We start from the raw sequence: 18,091 nt of genomic DNA, 5'->3' as shown, positions 1-18,091 counted from the left end.
AATACCTAGTTCAATCTTGTTACCGGCACGTCTCTTTACTCATTCTGTAATACATCATCCCGCAACTAACTCATTAGTTGCAATGCTTGCAAGGCTTAAGTGATGTGCATTACCAAGTGGGCCCAGCGATACCTCTCCGACAATCGGAGTGACAAATCCTAATCTCGAAATACGCCAACCCAACAAGTACCTTCGGAGACACCTGTAGAGCACCTTTATAATCACCCAGTTATGTTGTGACGTTTGGTAGCACACAAAGTGTTCCTTCGGTAAACAGGAGTTGCATAATATCATAGTCATAGGAACATGTATAAGTCATAAAGAAAGCAATAGCAACATACTAAACGATCAAGTGCTAAGCTAACCGAATGGGTCAAGTCAATCACATCATTCTCGTAATGATGTGATCCCGTTAATCAAATGACAACTCTTTGTCTATGGCTAGGAAACATAACCATCTTTGATTAACGAGCTAGTCAAATAGAGGCATACTAGTGACACTCTGTTTGTCTATGTATTCACACATGTATCATGTTTCCGGTTAATACAATTCTAGCATGAATAATAATCTTTTATCATGATATAAGGAAATAAGTAATAACTTTATTATTGCCTCTAGGGCATATTTCCTTCACGGAATACCATGGACCCCCACTATACCCTGATTTGGAAATGAAGGTGGTGACACATGGAAGACGGAAGACAAAGCGTTTCTTGGGTGACATGGATGATTGGGGTGGTGGATTCCGTAAGGAATGGGGGAGCCAACATTTTGCAGAGCCTCGTGATATCAGCCGTTGCGGTGAATGTAACAACGAGGGGCACAATAATAGAGGTTGTAGCTCAAGGGGCAAAAGAAAGAGATCAAAACGAGATGGTGATGGTGGTGTCAGCCACGGTGATGGTGGAGCTCAAGGACATGGCCAAGGTGATGATGGAGCTCGAGGACGTGGCCGTGGTGATGGTGGTGCTCAGGGACGTGGCCGTGCTGACGGTGGTGCTCGAGGACGTGGCCGTGGTGACGGTGGAGCTCGAGGACGTGGCCGTGGTGACGGTGGAGCTCGACACTAGTAGAAAAGAGGGCTTTGGTCCAGGCCAGGTTTGCCCATTAGTCCCGGTTCAATCCAGAACCGGGACTAATGGGGGCATTAGTCCCAGTTCGGGAGCCCAGGGGGTCGGCCGGGCCACGTGGGCCATTTGTCCCGGTTCGTCTGGACCTTTTAGTCCCGGTTGGTGCCACGAACCGGGACTAAAGGGTGCGATGCCCATTAGTACCGGTTCGTGGCACCAACCGGGACTAAAGGTTAGACCTTTAGTCCCGGTTCGTGCCACGAACCGGTACTAATGGGGTTTGAGGCATTAGTACCGGTTCATGGCACGAACCGGTACTAAAGGTCCCATTTTCAAACTCTACCCCCCCCCCCCCCCCCCCCGTGGATCGCCTTTTCAGTTTTCAAAAAAATAAAAGAAAATGATGAAAATGTAAAAAAAAAATAAAAGAAAATAAGTTTCCCATGTGATATGTGGTCTAGTTGTTGGGAAATTTTGCAAATGTTAATTTCGAATTTATTTGCAAAATCTCTCTAGAATTTAGTAAAATGGGCATAACTTTTGCATACTAACTCGGATGAAAAAGTTTTTTATATGAAAAATCATCTACTTGAAAAGTTACATCCAAATTTAACGGGGGAACTGGGGGAACCCTGTTAAACATTTTTAAAATCCTCAAAAACCTAACAGAAAAAAAGTTACGGGGCTTTTAAGATCTAGAGTGGAAAAAATTGAAAAAATTTCAAACTGCATGGTCAAACTATGATCAAACAATGGTATAACTAATTATTCTAGAATATTAGTGTTACTAAATAATTATTTTAGTTATTTTGAATTTTGGTCAAATCTGGTCAAACTGTGGTCAAACTAATTATTCAAGAAATATTAGTGTTACTAAATAATTATTGTTTTTTAAAACAATAGTTTCAAACTCAAACAGTGAAATGTATCACTTCATGCTCATGCAAAATTCCTGAGGGTTAATAGGATTGACATCTTACTATTGTTAGGAAAACAACAAGTGCAGACTTGGAAACGAGGGAGAATAGAACCCGGAAGTTAAGCGTGCTCAGGCTGGGGGAGTGGGAGGATGGGTGACCTTTTAGGAAGTGATGAGGGGTGATTAATTAGAGATTAGAGGATAAATTGAGCAGTGATGAGGGATGGTGATTAGAGATTAGAGGTTAAAATAATTCAGAAATTTGAAAATAAAAAAATTCAAAAAAAAATTTAAAAAAAATTCAAAAAAGAAAAATCACAAAATTCCCTTTAGTCTCGGTTGGTGTTACCAACCGGGACTAAAGGTGGAGCTCCACGTGGCCGCGACCTTTAGTCCCGATTCTAGTTTGAACCGGGACTAAAGGGGGGAGGCATTAGTAACGACCCTTTAGTCCCGGTTCAAGAACCGGGACTAAAGGCCCTTATGAACCGGGACTGATGCCCCCTTTTCTACTAGTGTGAGGACGTGGCCGTGGTGACGGTGGTGCTCGAGGACGTGGCTGTGGTGATGGTGGTGCTCGAGGACGTGGTCGTGCTGATGGTGATGGTCGAGGCTTCGCTTATTGGCTTGGGGTGTGAAACTAATGACGTGTCGAACTTATGTATGTCGTGAATCTTTTGGGTGGTCGAACTTATGTATGTCATGAACCTTATGTGTGGAATGAATGTATGTCGTTAAACTTATGTGTGGAATGAAAGTAAGCCAGGAAGTTATGATGAAGTGGCAAAACTGAAACTTATGTGGTTGAACTTATGTATGTCAGGAACTATGTAAGTCATGAAAGTAATGTATGATGAATGTATGTGTGGAATGAAAACTAAAACCATCTAAGTTAAAAAAACAGAAACCACATAAGTGGCAAAAAAACAGAGGAGTGCAGGTCACGACGCCCTAGCTTAAGGCGCCATGTTAGTAAGTATGGCGCCCAGGGCCAAGGCGTCATACATGGCGCCCAGAAAAATTGCATGGCGCCCCCAACATCAGAAGCCATTTTCAGTTTGTACTTAGCCATTTTCGCCGACCATGGCGCCCTGGGCTGGGGCGCCATGCTGGCGAGGACCATCACAAGTAGAAAACGGAGCTTTAGCGCCGGTTTGTAAGGGCCTTTAGTGTCGGTTCCATAACCGGCACTAAAGTGTCGGCACTAAAGGCCCCCCCCTTTAGAACCGGTTCGGCACGAACCGGCGCTAAAGTGCCACCACGTGGCGTGAGCTCGCGCCCTGGTATGGGGGACCTTTAGTACCGGTTGGTGTTACCAACCGGTACTAAAGGGTTTTTTTTGAATTTTTTTTTGAAAATTTTGGAAAAAAAATTTGATTTTTTTTATTTTTATTTTTTTTGAATTATTTGATGATTTATTCTCTAATCACCTCTCTTAACTGCTCAAGTGTGGATCACTCATTCCCAATCATCTAACTTCCTGACCGGTCACCCATCCCTCCACTAGTAGAAAAAGGGTCAAATGTGAAGCACATTAGTGCCGGTTTGTATTAGAGCCGACACAAATGTATACATTAGTGCCGGTTCCAACGGCTAGCCGGGCCGCTCTCATTAGTACAGGTTCGTGGCTAACCTTTAGCACCGGTTCGTGCCACGAACTGGTACTAATGAGAGTGGTGGCAGGATGTTGTCAGTCTGGGCCCCCTGCAGCACCTTTAGTACCGGTTCGTGCCACGAACCGGTACTATAGGTCCTCCTGCATATAAACCCTTCGTCTAGCTCGCTCTGTTCTTCCCCCTTTCCCCTCTCCTCTCCTCTTTGTTCTTCCTCTTCTCCCCTCGAGCTCATCATACATTTTGCCCAAAATTTGTCAAGATTTGAAGGCCCCCATCCATTCAAGTGATCACAAAGGTTAGCAACTTTGTCCTTTCATCTCTCATTGCTAGATTAGCTCTTGCAATGCTTTATATAGTTATTAATTTGTGAGTTTAGTAATTTGGGAGGAAATATATATATGTGCTAGTATTTGATTTATATGCAATTTGAGGTCAAAATAACACTTAGTTTGCATATGTAGGTGTGGTTTACTTAGTACCTTCTAAATCTCCGTCGTAACCACCGTCGATCGCCCGCACCGTCCCGTCGCCGGCACCACCTTGTGGTGAGCCTCTTGTTCATGAAATTTTATATAAAAAATTGATGTTTGTGTGATTTGGATATATAGTTACTCGTATAATAATTATCTTACCCGTACGTTGTTTGTTATACATAGTGCCATGGTTTTGATATCCGTCCCCGTCGGCCCTCGTCCTTGTTATGATTCGGATGTGGTATATTCTCTTTTAAAACTATTTGTTGCATTTCGTGTTTATGACAAATTATGCCCATCAAGTTGACATAGATATTTTTATCTAGGAGGTATGTGAACCGGAAATTCCAACCGACCCTATTGTCGAGAGGTTAAATTTAGTTGAAAGAGAAAACGAGTACTTGAAAGAAAAATTGAAAAGAATTGAGGGGGAGAAGATGGAATTGGAGTTGCATGTTGCCGATGTCGTCGATGATCACAAGATCAAGATGGAGAAAATGCGCTTGAAGATTAGAAAGATTAGAAAATATGCCATCGATAGTGAGGCTTGGTATCATTATGTTGTTGGATCAATTGTTACCTTAGTTGCGATCTTGATCGCATTTGTTGTTGCATTTAAATGCTTTAGCTAGAGAGTTATTTGTTTGTTGCATTTAAGTGTTGTATGAACTTTATGTATGAACTTGTATTAATTTGGTCTATTCGGTGTTGTGTAATGAAGATGAGCCGGCAATGGATGTACGATGACCGATGCTCTCCCCAGTTCGTTGAGGGCGTGCATACTTTTCTGCTTGCGGCTGAGGCAAACAAGCGGGCGGATGGTTTTATGCCTTGTCCATGTGCTGGCTGTAAGAATGGTCGCAATTACTCTATGTCAAGAACCATTCACGTCCACCTGTTTGAGTCCGGTTTCATGCCCCACTATAATGTTTGGACCAAGCACGGAGAAAGAGGGGTTATGATGGAAGACAATGAAGAAGAAGAGGACGACGACAGCTATCCTGGCCATGGGTTCCCTGAATACGATGATACAACAATGGGGGAAGAAGCTGAGCCGGTAATGCGGGAAGAATCTGAAGAAGAGGCATCAGATGAGCCCGTTGATGATCTAGGTCGGGCCATTGCCGATGCAAAGAGAAACTGCGCAAGTGATTTGGAGAAGAAGAAGTTGCAGCGCATGTTAGAGGATCACAAAAAATTGTTGTACCCGAATTGCGTAGGTGACAAGAAAAAGCTGGGCACCACACTGGAATTGCTGCAATGGAAGGCAGAGAATGGTGTATCTGACAAGGGATTTGGAAAGTTGCTGGTAATGATAAAGGATATGCTTCCAAAGGACAACGAATTGCCCGAGAGTACGTACGAAGCAAAGAAGGCTGTCTGCCCTCTAGGGTTAGAGGTGCAGAAGATACATGCATGCCCTAATGATTGCATCCTCTACCGCGGTGAGTACGAGGATTTGAACGCTTGCCCGGTATGTGGTGCATTGCGCTATAAGATCAGCCGCGATGAGCATGGTGATGTCGAGGGCGAGCGCCCCAGGAAGAAGATTCCTGCCAAGGTGATGTGGTATTCTCCTATAATACCACGGTTGAAACGTTTGTTCCAAAACAAAGAGCATGCCAAGGCGATGCGATGGCACAGAGAAGACCGTAAGAAAGACGGAAAGTTGAGAGTACCCGCTGACGGGTCGCAGTGGAGAAAAATCGAAAGAAAGTACGGGAAGGAGTTTGCAGATGACGCAAGGAGCGTATGGTTTGGTCTAAGCGCAGATGGCATTAATCCTTTTGGGGAGCAGAGCAGCAACCATAGCACCTGGCCTGTGACTCTATGTTTGTATAACCTTCCTCCTTGGTTGTGCATGAAGCGGAAGTTCATTATGATGCCAGTGCTCATCCAAGGCCCTAAGCAACCCGGCAACGACATTGATGTGTACCTAAGGCCATTAGTTGAAGAACTCTTACAACTGTGGAATGGAACAGGTGTACGTGCGTGGGATGAGCACATGGGGGAAGAATTTGACCTAAAGGCGTTGCTGTTCGTGACCATCAATGATTGGCCAGCTCTCAGTAACCTATCAGGACAGACAAACAAGGGATACCGCGGATGCACGCACTGTTTGGATGATACCGACAGTATATATTTGAATAGTTGTAAGAAGAATGTGTACCTGGGACATCGTCGATTTCTTCCGAGCAGGCATCCCGTAAGAAAGAAAGGCAAGCATTTCAAAGGTGAGGCGGATCACCGGACGAAGCCTCGCCACCGTACTGGTGCTGATGTACATGATATGGTCAAGGATTTGAAGGTGATATTTGGAAAGGGTCCTGGCGGACAACCTGTTCCGAAGGACGCTGACGGACGCGCACCCATGTGGAAGAAGAAATCTATATTTTGGGACCTGCCATATTGGAAAGACCTAGAGGTCCGCTCCGCAATCGACGTGATGCACGTGACGAAGAATCTTTGCGTGACCCTGCTTGGCTTCTTGGGCGTGTATGGGAAGACAAAAGATACACCTGAGGCACGGGAGGACCAGCAACGTATGCACGGAGAAGACGGCATACATCAGGGTCATGCAAGCTACGCTCTTACCAAAGAAGAGAAGGAAATCTTCTTTGAATGCCTGCTCAGTATTAAGGTACCGTCTGGCTTCTCGTCGAATATAAAGGGAATAATAAACATGGCAGAGAAAAAGTTCCATAACCTAAAGTCTCATGACTGCCACGTGATTATGACGCAACTGCTTCCGGTTGCATTGAGGGGGCTTCTACCGAAAAACGTTCGATTAGCCATTGTGAAGCTATGTGCATTTCTCAATGCAATCTCTCAGAAGGTAATCGATCCAGAAATCATATCAAGGTTACAGAATGATTTGGTGCAATGTCTTGTCAGTTTCGAGTTGGTGTTCCCACCATCCTTCTTCAACATCATGACGCACGTCCTAGTTCACCTATGCGAAGAGATTAACGTTTTGGGTCCTGTATTTCTACACAATATGTTCCCCTTTGAGAGGTTCATGGGAGTCTTAAAGAAATATGTTCATAACCGTGCTAGGCCAGAAGGAAGCATCTCCAAGGGCCATCCAAATGAGGAGGTCATTGAGTTTTGTATTGACTTTATTCCTGACCTTAAGCCGATTGGTGTTCCTGAATCGCGGCATAAGGGCAGACTGGATGGAAAAGGCACGCTAGGAGGGGAACAAATAATATGTATGGACGGACATTCTCTCACTGAAGCACACTACACAGTTCTACAGAATTCCGCCTTGGTGGCTCCGTATATGGATGAACACAAGAATTTGCTACGCTCCAAACACCCGGAGCGGTCTGATGACTGGATTACACATGAACAAACCAGGAGTTTCGCCAGCTGGTTGCAGACACGTACCATGCATCACACCTCTATTGAAGATGACCTATACTTGCTGTCCCAGTTACCATCTTCGAATATAATGACTTTCAAAGGGTACGAGATAAATGGTAATACATTTTACACGATCGCCCAAGATAAGAAGAGCACCAACCAAAACAGTGGTGTCCGCTTTGATGCAGAAACCAAGACGGGAAAGGAAACATATTATGGTTATATACAGGACATATGGGAACTTGACTATCGACGTGGTTTAAAGGTCCCTTTGTTTCGGTGCAAATGGGTCAATATGACACGAGGCGGGGTAACGGAAGACCCGCAGTACGGAATGACAACAGTGGATCTCAACAATCTTGCGTATGCAGACGAACCATTCGTCCTAGCCAATGATGTGGCACAGGTTTTCTATGTGAAGGACATGTCTACCAAGCCAAGAAAAAGAAAAGATAAGGAAGCGAATGCATCGTACGATGAGCCAAAGCGGCACATAGTTCTTTCTGGGAAGAGAAACATCGTGGGAGTGGATGACAAGACAGACAAGTCAGAAGATTATGAAAAGTTTGATGAAATTGCTCCATTCACAGTGAATATTGACCCGAGCATCCCGTTAAATGATGAAGATTTTCCATGGTTACGGCGCAAAGGGACACACGCGAAGAAAAAGTTTCACACCCAAAGATCTGGGATGTGATCGGCTTCACTATCATCACTTTCTTCTGTGTTTCACACCCAAAGGGGAATCTCTGTAATAGTTAGGGTAGTTATGTGTTTTGGCATTTGAAACGCGAAGAAATTTTATGTGCAAACAAATTCTTTCATGCCTTTACTGATTTTTAAAGTTAAGTTATTCACAAACTAGTGATTCACACTAATTTCAAATAATTCAAAATTTAAACTATTCAAATTTGAAAACTACGGGCACTAACAGAAAGTTTGTACCTAAAGAGGCTGTGTGAGCCTCCGGTCAGGCTATGGCCCCACCATCACCATTTATGCCGGTTCGTACCACGAACCGGTACTAATGAGGTTGTGTCAGGTAAGGCTGGGGCCCCACGAGCACCTTTAGTACCGGTTCATGGATGAACCAGACGTAAGCTGTTTTTTAGTCCCACCTCGCGAAGTGAGAGGGACTAGGAGCGGTTTATAAGCCCTGAGTGCAGAGACGATGAAAAACTATAGCTGAAAAGAAAAAAACTATAGCTGAAAAGAAAAAATAGCAGAAAAGAAGAAAAACTATAGCTGAAAAGAAAAAACTATATAAAAATATTCACACTAATTTCAAATAATTCAAAATTTAAACTATTCAAATTTGAAAACTACGGGCACTAACAGAAAGTTTGTAATTTTTTGTACCTAAAGCAAAAATATTCACAAAAAAACTCTAAATACACAAAAAAAACAACACAAAAATAAATAAAGCAAAAAAAATAAAAAAAGCCCGCCTACTAGGCCATAGCGGCCTGCATACGACTAGAAATCCAACCTGTTTTTAGGCCAGGATGCAGGCCCGCAAAGGCCAAGTGGGCCCACAGGGCAGCAAAGAACACGTAGGCCCAGTAGGCCTGCTTTGGAGAGGAGTTCGAGAGAGCGACCGCACGGGGTTTTATAAACCAGTGCGATCGCCCCTCGGCTAGCGAGGTGGGACTAAACTTGCCGCACCGCACCTGCGCCAGTACACCCCCTTTAGTACCGGGTCGTGGCACAAACCGGTACTAAAGGGGGGGCCTTTAATACCGGTTTGTGCCACCACCCGGTATTAAAGGGGGTCACTTCCCGCCGCTTGGCCTGGCCAAAACAGGCCTTTAGTACCGGTTGGTGGCTCCAACCGGTACTAAAGGTGCCTTCTATATATACAACAGCTACAAAAATTTCAGTTTCCATCTGTTTGTTCCTCTGTTCCGTCGTCTCCGTCGCCGTCGCCGCCGCCGCCCTCGATCGTCTCCGTCGCCGCTCGTCTCCGTCGCCGCCCCCATCCTCGTCGCCGCCCCGTCCCGTCGCCGCCTCATCTCCGTCGCCGCCCCGGGCCCGTCCCCGCCGCGCCGTTCCCCGTCCCCGTCGCGCCGTCACCGCCTCGGCCGTCGCCTCGCCGTCGCCTCGCCTTGCCGTCGCCTCGCCGTCGCCGTCGCCCGCTGTGAGCCCTCCGGCCCCGAGCCCGTACACACACACACAAGCATGTTTAATTAGTTTAGATAATTAGTCTTTAATTAGTTTAGATTATTTAGATTATTATTTTGTATGTTTAATTAGTTTAGATAATTAGTGTTTAATTAGTACACACACGCGTATTTTGTATGTTTAATTAGTTTAGATTATTTAGATTATCATTTTTTCACTATTATATATGTATGAATGCATGTTAGATGGATATAATTAGTGTTTAATTAGTATGGAAATTTTTTATATAATGTTGTTTTTCAGTTTTTTAATGGATGTATAGAAGTTGTGTTTTCTGTTTTTAGTGTTAGATGCTTAATTAGTATGAAATAGTATATAGATTTTTGACATATGCAATGATAGCATAATTAGTGTTATATAGAAATGTTAGAAATTTTAGTTATCAAAATCCAATCATTAAAAAATGTTACTTTTTGCGGGCATATAGCTAGTATTTGTTCTCGACGATGCCCGGCCCGCATCCTCGCCGTCGACCCGTCCACGACGACGTCCAGCCGACCCATGTCCGGGACTGGGCTCCGCCGGGCTGGCACTGGGAGGTGCTGCCTGGAGGGGCGCGCCGCTTGATGAGGAACCCGGCCCCGGGTCCCGTCGTCGACCCTGATCTCGTTTGGTGGCGTTCGCGTGGGCCAGTTTCGGTGCGGAGGGACCCGGCCCCGCCGGAGGTGGTACGTCGCCGTGTCAGGGAGGAGGACGAGCACGTCCATCGCTACATGGTTGCGTTAGAGGGCGGCAGGTTCTCCAATACCTGGCAGTATCTTCGGGGATCTCACTTCAGCTATGATCCTGTGAGGGTTCCTTCTCTTTGGGTGTCCACCGCCCGCGCCGCAGGAACCGCGAGTGTCCTAGATTCTTCTGTAGTATTCGATCTTTAATTAGCTACCTAGCCAGTGATGTACTATTCAATATTATATATTATTTGAGACGATGTATTCAAGATTATATCTATTATTCTAGACGATGTATTCGAGATTATATCTATTATTCGAGACGATGTAATTTGAATACTAAATTGTTTTATATTTCTTTTGGATTAGTTAAATAAAAGCTATGGCAGACAATACCGACAGAGAGGGAGAACAGACCATGTTCGATATGATACGCGGGCCAGATGATGATCAGAATAAAGAAGATTATGACGGCTCCGAATTTCTAAACAACACCGGAGAGGGTGATATGATATTCGATCGCGACGACCGAATTGATGAAGTCATGAACTACGGTTATGACGATGACGAAGAACATGTTGATCCTGAAACAACAAAGACCGGCGAGGTATATATATTTATATAAGCAGGTATCTGGTGATCATCACATGTTTTAAATGACTTGCAGATATATTAACGAATCGATCTTTGTTCTTTCAGCCATCCGGATCGAGCAAATCTTCAGGCAAAAGGACGAAACGAGGCCCGAACAAAAAGTTGAAGGAGGGCGTAAAGTACAATATCGAGGCAGTCAAACCTAATGGCGAACCATTAGCGCCTAAGAAGATTGCGGACAAGTTCGTTCGTCAGTGCGGAGTTCTTGTGAAGGACCAACTCCCGATCTCCCTTCAAGAATGGAGAGAGCCAGCAAAAGACAAAAGACAAAAAGACAAAGAGGACGCTGCTCCACGTCCAGATGTTACTTTTGTCGACAAGAATCAAAAAGATCTGCTTTGGGATACTCTCATGGAACATTTCACCCTACCAGATCATTTCACAGAAGCAGATGTGCAGAAAGTCAAGGACGCTGCTCTTAGGAAGATGGCGGTTGCATTCAAGAACCACAAGAATCGTGAATGGGACAAGTACGTCAAGGGAGGAAGGAAGACTCCAGTATTCGAGGGAACACTAGAGAACCAACGTGCTCATTGGGACGATTTCGTGAAATTCAAGGATTCGGAATTAGCTAAGGAACGGTCGAGAATAAACAAGAAGAATGCCGAAAAAAGGATAAGTTCCATAAGCTGGGGCCAGGTGGCTATGCGGTGGCAATGCCTAAGTGGGATAAGTCTGAGAAAGAGATGGAGGATGCAGGTGTCACTCCGGTTACTAAGAGCTGGCCCCCCAGGTGCAGGACTTGGTTCTATGCGCATGGGGGGGAGTTGGACCCGAAGACAGGCAATGTTTCGACGAAGGCAAGTCTGAAGGGAGCCGACGATGCGATACTTGTTGCAATAGAAGAGGCACGATCGGGGGTGTTCCAGCCCAACAGAGAGAACGACGAGCTTACGCGTGCCCTGGGAAATCCTGAACACCCGGGAAGAACACGAGGCATGGGCGCTATTCCGTGGTATGAGGGGTTTTCAGACTGGAACAACGACTACAGAACCCGTGCGAGAAAGAAGATTGCGGAGGAGAAGAAGAGGAAGATGGAGGAGGAGCAGAGGAAGCGGGACTATGAACGCCTTCAAGGCCTAGAAGCAAGTCAAGCGGAATTGGCAGTCAAATTCCAGCGGCAGCAGGAGCAGATCGACTCACTTACCCAGCAAAGGGGGTCTCAGCAGCTGCAGCAGCTAGCGGATGATCCAGCATTGGATAGCACCGGCCCATCCATGCCGAGAAGCAGCGTGGGTTCGGCCGCCCAGGACGACGCAATGCTGGGTAGATACCCCGTGGATGACATCACGGAGAACACTAACTGTGAGCTACACGTCAAAATGAAGAACATATCCATGAAGGTGGCGGACGCCGTTGCTTTTACAAATCCCCCCGAGGCAACCTTCCATTGCAACCCGATTCCAGCGGGCTATGCTCGTGTCTTGGTTGATGAGGTGGTGGACCCACCATATTCGGAGCTACAGCTTGACATTCCTGGAGGTGACGGCGAGCGCTTTCTCGGAGAGGCCAAACATCGTATCATCCTATGGAAAAAGGATTGCATCATCTTTCGAAGGCCACCGACACCGCGTCAGCCGACTCCTCGTCGAAGTCCGCCACCGAGTCAGCAGTCTCCCGCTCCTGCAAGTCCACCAAGTCCGGCAAAGTGTCAGGCCACTCCTCCTCCAAGTCCGGCAAAGTGTCAGGCCACTCCTCCTCCTCCAAGTCCGCCACAGCGTCAGACGTCCACTCCTCCTCCAAGTCCGGCACAACCTCAGGCCACTCCTCCTCGTCCAACTCAGCCCCGTCAGCCGTCTCCGCCGCCTCAGCAATCGCAGAAGAGACACCCCGCAGCTATGGTGCGTAGCGGTACGAGTCGAGGTAGTACAGGAAGTACAGGCGGAGGCAAGCGATATAAATATGGTCCAAGCCTCACGCCTCTTCCGCAGAGGGCTTATGACAGGTCCGAGGAGGAAATCGCAGCCATATCGAAGGCCGAGGTGGAAGCCCATTTTGCACCGAAACCGCCACCGCCGCCAAGGGAGAAAGTGCCTGAGGAAACGATTGACCACTTCATTCGTATGGCTCAACCACCAGCTCCCAAGCCTGTTGACACAGACTATGAGCGCCACATCAGGAAGTTAAATCGAGCACGTCTACAAAAGGAGGCGAGCACGTCTACATCGGGATCGAGCAAACAAGAAGCAGCTGACAAAAAATGCGGGAAAACCATTCCCCAGCTGGGAGAACAGGCGGCGCAATCGATCCCCTCGCTTGTTGTGCCAACAACACGTGACAGTACGCGCGCCCAATATTATTGTGGGCAAACAGTGCATGTTCCCGAGGTGGCAATGTGGTAATAACGGAGGAGCATATAATGCAGGCTGAAGTTCTCAACATCACTGTTGGACAACTCCTCGAGATCGAGCCCATGCCTGTGCTTAGAGAGGATGAAATAAAACGGAAATATGTCCGGGGCCAACCTTTGGTCGCGCCAGACAAGGTCAAGAACCTCCCAACGAGAATGTATGAATTGCATCAATGGTACATGAACATTACCAACATTTCAGATCGATTTTCCCTCATGGTGAATGTCAAGGAGGAGCATTACTTCCATGAGAAAGCTCTGTCCGTTGAGTATTCTGAACTGTTTCAGTTATACAATCAAGACGCACTCGACAAATCTATCGTCAGTTGCTATTGTCTGTAAGTGATTTCTTTCTGTAATTTAAGTCTCAAGCTAGCTGTAGTGATCCTTTTGATCAATCATTACCTGTAATTATCCTCACTATATTCTTTTCTGTGGTATTATGCAGGATGAAGATGTATGAAATGAGAAAAGGTGGACGCTTTGGCATTGGGTTCATTGACCCAAACACCGTTAATGAATACACATGGCTAATGAATCCACGTCAGCAAAAGGACGTAGAGGACAACATGCTAGAGTTCTTGAAGCGCCTCAAATACAATGAAGATATACTACTTCCTTACAACTTCCAGTGAGTCACACTGTCTTGTACTACAAATTCTCTGTTTTTGCCTACTAGCTAGCTACATGTTTTTGCTTACATATGCCCGCTTAATTAAGACATGCAAACGTGTGTGCATGCAGATTTCACTGGGTCTTGTGTATCATTAAAGTTGACGACGGAACAGTTGAAATACTGGACTCACTACTCAAAGCAAAAACTGACTATAACATCTTGTTTGGGATAGTCAACAGGTAATTTAATTCAATCATTATTAACTATATATCTCGGCCTATTTAGTTCGTCATTTCATGATATGAACTATTTAATAACCCCTTTATTCATTTTCTTTGTCGGCGGGGCAGGGCTTGGGCAAGGTTCATCAAGGTCACGGAAGGCGAATGGAAACCAAAGCTTAAATGGTTTCGATCCAAGGTAAGTAATTAAGTAGTACTAGCTAGCTAGCTAGCTGCCATCTCTTTAATTATCATGCTTGATTAATTATTATCTGATCAAATTCCATTCTCGTAAAGGCCCTAAAGCAGGCGCAGGGGACTGATCTGTGTGCATTCTGCGTTTGCGAGAACATTCGCATGATGGCGTCTGAAAGGAGTAGATCTCAAAGACAGGAATGGGTACGCTTGTCAGAACACTATTCACAATTTTTACACCATTATCGATATCTAGTCACACAAACTAATACACATGCATATTGATCTCCTTCTTAACAGTTCAAAGAGGTGCGGGAGAAGCTCCTAGAAACGGAGCGCGTAGAAGCACTTCAATAGGAAATAGCGGGATTTTTGCTCGACCAGGTCATAAATCCGAAGGGAGAATACCATTACCCGCTACCGCCCCCATGAAAACCACTTTCAATTGTCATCGTGCTCCGAAGGCACCAATTAGGCTAATGCCACTGGCTCCGAAGGCAACATGCATATGTAGGAGAAATTGTATATAGCTATACATGTGTGCATGTGTGAATTAATTAATATGGTGGTTTGTGAGACATTGATGATATATATATATATATGCATGATTGGTTCTACTAGAAATTATATATATATATATATATATATATATATATATATATATATATATGCATAACGTGTACAATGTGTAGTATCGTAAAATACCAGCAAATGAAAAAGAATTAAAATGGAAACACAAAATTAAATGAAAAAGAAATCATAAAACTAAAAACCCCCAAACCTTATAGTATCGGTTGGTCTTACCAACCGGTACTAATGGGCTCCAGGCCCCCGGAGCTGGCTCGTGCCACGTGGTCGCCCTTTAGCACCGGTTCGTGCTGAACCGGTACAAAAGGGGGGGGCTTTAGTGACCACACTTTAGTGCCGGTTATGGAACCGGCACTAAAGGGCCTTACGAACCAGTGCTATTGCCCGGTTCTGCACTAGTGCTCTCACTACTCTAGCCCGAGCACGCTTAACTTTCGGGTTCTATTCTCCTTCGTTTCCGAGTCTGCACTTGTTGTTTTTCTGACAATAGTAGGATGTCAATCCTATTAACCCTCAGGAGTTTAGCTTGAGCATGAAGCACACATTTCACCGTTTGAGTTTGAAACTATTATTCTAAAAAACAGTAATTATTTAGTAACGCTAATATTTCTTGAATAAGTTTGACCACAGTTTGACCAGATTTACCAAAAATTCAAAAAATTGAAATAATTATTTAGTAACACTAATATTCTTGAATAATTATGTATTAACACTAATACTTCTTGAATAAGTAGTTTGACCAGATTTAACCAAATTTTTTTAAAAAAACTGAAATTTGACCATATCTTTTTTTCCTTTTGGAATTTGAGGATTCTAAAAAATTCCAAACAGGCCATAGGCCGTCTCCATCGGATGCGGATTTTCGTGCTGAATTTTTTGATATATTATACGTTTTTTCGGACATCGTATGTAAAAATTATAGCCGTTTTACATTTTCCCTACACTTTTTGCAAAACATGTCCAAATTGTAGTTTTCAAATTTTCCTAACTAGTAGATGTAGTAATATAACTACCTCTCTAAGGATTTTATTTTTTGAAGTTTTTATCATTTTCTTTTGATTTTTTCAGAACTGAAATGGCGACAAGGGGGGGGGTAGAGTTTGAAAATTGCCCTATAGTGCCGGTTTGTGTCACAAACCGGTACTATAGGTCAGACCCCTTTAGTACCGGTTCATGGCACGAACCGGTACTAAAGGTTAGGCCTTTAGTACTGGTTCGTGCCATGAACCGGTACTAAAGGTGATCGTGGGGCCCCGGCCTGACGCCAGCCTGCCACCACCCCTTTAGTACCGGTTCGTGCCACGAACTGGTACTAAAGGTTCAACACGAACCGGCATTAATGCAAATCCGTTCGAACCGGCACTAATGGTACCATTAGTACCGGGCCAAAATCAAACCGGCACTAATGTGCTTCACGTTTGACCCTTTTTCTACTAGTGCATGGCGCCTTGGGCTGGGGCGTCGTGCTGGCAACAGGCATGGCGCCCCAGCCCAGGGCGTCATGCTGTCAACTGATGCATGTTCAGTACAAGTACATTAAGTAGAAGAGAACCATCACAAATGCATCAAGTTCATACATAGTTCACCACAAATGCATCAAGTTTCATACGTAGTTCACCACAAATGCATCAAGTTCATACATAGTTCACCACAAATGCATCAAGTTTCATACATAGTTCACCACAAATGCATCAAGTTCCATACATAGTTCACCACAAAGTTTCCTACATAGTTGAAGACAAATGCATTATTTCCTTCCTTTCACCCTCTTAGCCGGTGCAGCATCCTTCCCCTTCACTAAGCGCCTTCTCCTCTACAGCGGCACCTCCACCTCCTCTTCCTCCTCCTCCTCTGAGGCGGCCTCGATCACCGGGTCCTTACGTGCCTTCCTTACTTATTTGCCCGGAGTATACTTTCCACGCCTTTGACTAGGCTAAGGCGCATCGGGCATCTGCAGGTGTTAATCTCATCATGCGTCTGTTCATCCCCCTCCTCCTCCATGTCATCAACTGATTCTTCGCCTTGCTGCTGGGTGCCGCTTGATGATGATCTTGACCTCGAAGTTGTAGGGACAGCGACATCGGTGGAACAGCAGCCTAGTAGAGCACCAAGGCCACGTGCCCAAGACTTGCTCCGCTATGAAATTGACATATCATGAAGTAAGGAGATATACCTCAAAAATGTGTATGAAAAGCAAATTATCAAATGTCATACCTCAACAAAAGCTTTAAGCTTATTGTACGACTCTTCACCTGGAGGGTACTTGAGTGCCTCATCGGCGTCGTTGACATGCTTCGAGAGCTCGTTTTGCTGTTGGACACAATAGGACAAATCATTTTGGCACAATGTAGGCAAGCATATAGATATAACGGTAACTTACCACAAAGCGGTTAGTTGGCGCCGATTCATACCGTCTACCATCTCTAATAAGCCTGTTGTACTCCATATTGGCCATCCGATCAAAACCTGGATTGGGTTCATGTAATATGTCCCCTGGCTGAAATGTGGGTGCGTTAAGTTGAGTACGGGCAATGGAACGAAACCACACAAGATAATTGTTGAATGCTTCCGTATCAAAAGGCCGTCGGGGAGGCTTAGAAGTCGGTTGACGCAATGAAAGCTCAATCTTATTGAGCTTGTGCTTGAACTCCTGGATATACATGTCATGCTCTCGATCCCATTTTTTTATACTCTTCTGCTTCATCTTGTCAAGACTGCATAGCATTTGACAGTTGCATTTTTGTTAGTATCTTGAAAACAATGGACAAAGCATTAGTCGCCGCTAAGCACTTACCTATGCAAATGTAGCAAAGTGTCCTTGTACTTCGGCGGGGTCTCTTGAAATAAGCCAAACTGTGTCATAACTCGTTGTGGCTGATAAAACTCAACATCATAATATCAAATCAATGGGCAACGCATCCGCCATAAGTGTGCTTCCTGTAGACACTTTGGGTTAAGTCTGAAAGTAATAAAACCAGCTCCCCTACCAATATTGCCCTCCGTTCCGTATGGTTCCCAGGTAACCTATAAACAAAGATTAAGAAAAAACTACATTGTTAGTATGAATTTTGGAAAACCGAACAAACTAAAGAGACAAAGCAAGAGGCTACTAAGATAACCTGCACCAGGGTCATGATGTCAAGCTCGTTGCAGTAGTGCAAATACGTGGTGTT

The 18,091-nt window shown here is 45.0% G+C and overlaps 1 protein-coding gene across 1 annotated transcript; it reads right to left on the bottom strand.

The window, feature by feature from the left end:
- Positions 1 to 16,808: 16,808 nt before the first annotated feature.
- LOC123138694 (uncharacterized) lies at positions 16,809 to 17,918 on the bottom strand. Its single transcript, XM_044558616.1, has 4 exons — positions 17,713 to 17,918; positions 17,299 to 17,632; positions 17,133 to 17,228; positions 16,809 to 17,054 (listed from the first exon to the last, which is right to left on the bottom strand). Exons 1-4 carry the CDS (start codon positions 17,778 to 17,780, stop codon positions 16,809 to 16,811), a joined length of 744 nt encoding a protein of 247 aa, XP_044414551.1. The 5' UTR covers positions 17,781 to 17,918.
- Positions 17,919 to 18,091: the final 173 nt, after the last annotated feature.

Source organism: Triticum aestivum, chromosome 6B (assembly GCF_018294505.1).
Source record: "Triticum aestivum cultivar Chinese Spring chromosome 6B, IWGSC CS RefSeq v2.1, whole genome shotgun sequence".
Taxonomy (NCBI): domain Eukaryota; kingdom Viridiplantae; phylum Streptophyta; class Magnoliopsida; order Poales; family Poaceae; genus Triticum; species Triticum aestivum.
Note: the sequence above shows the minus strand (reverse complement) of the source record. Positions and strands in the feature narration are given on the sequence as shown.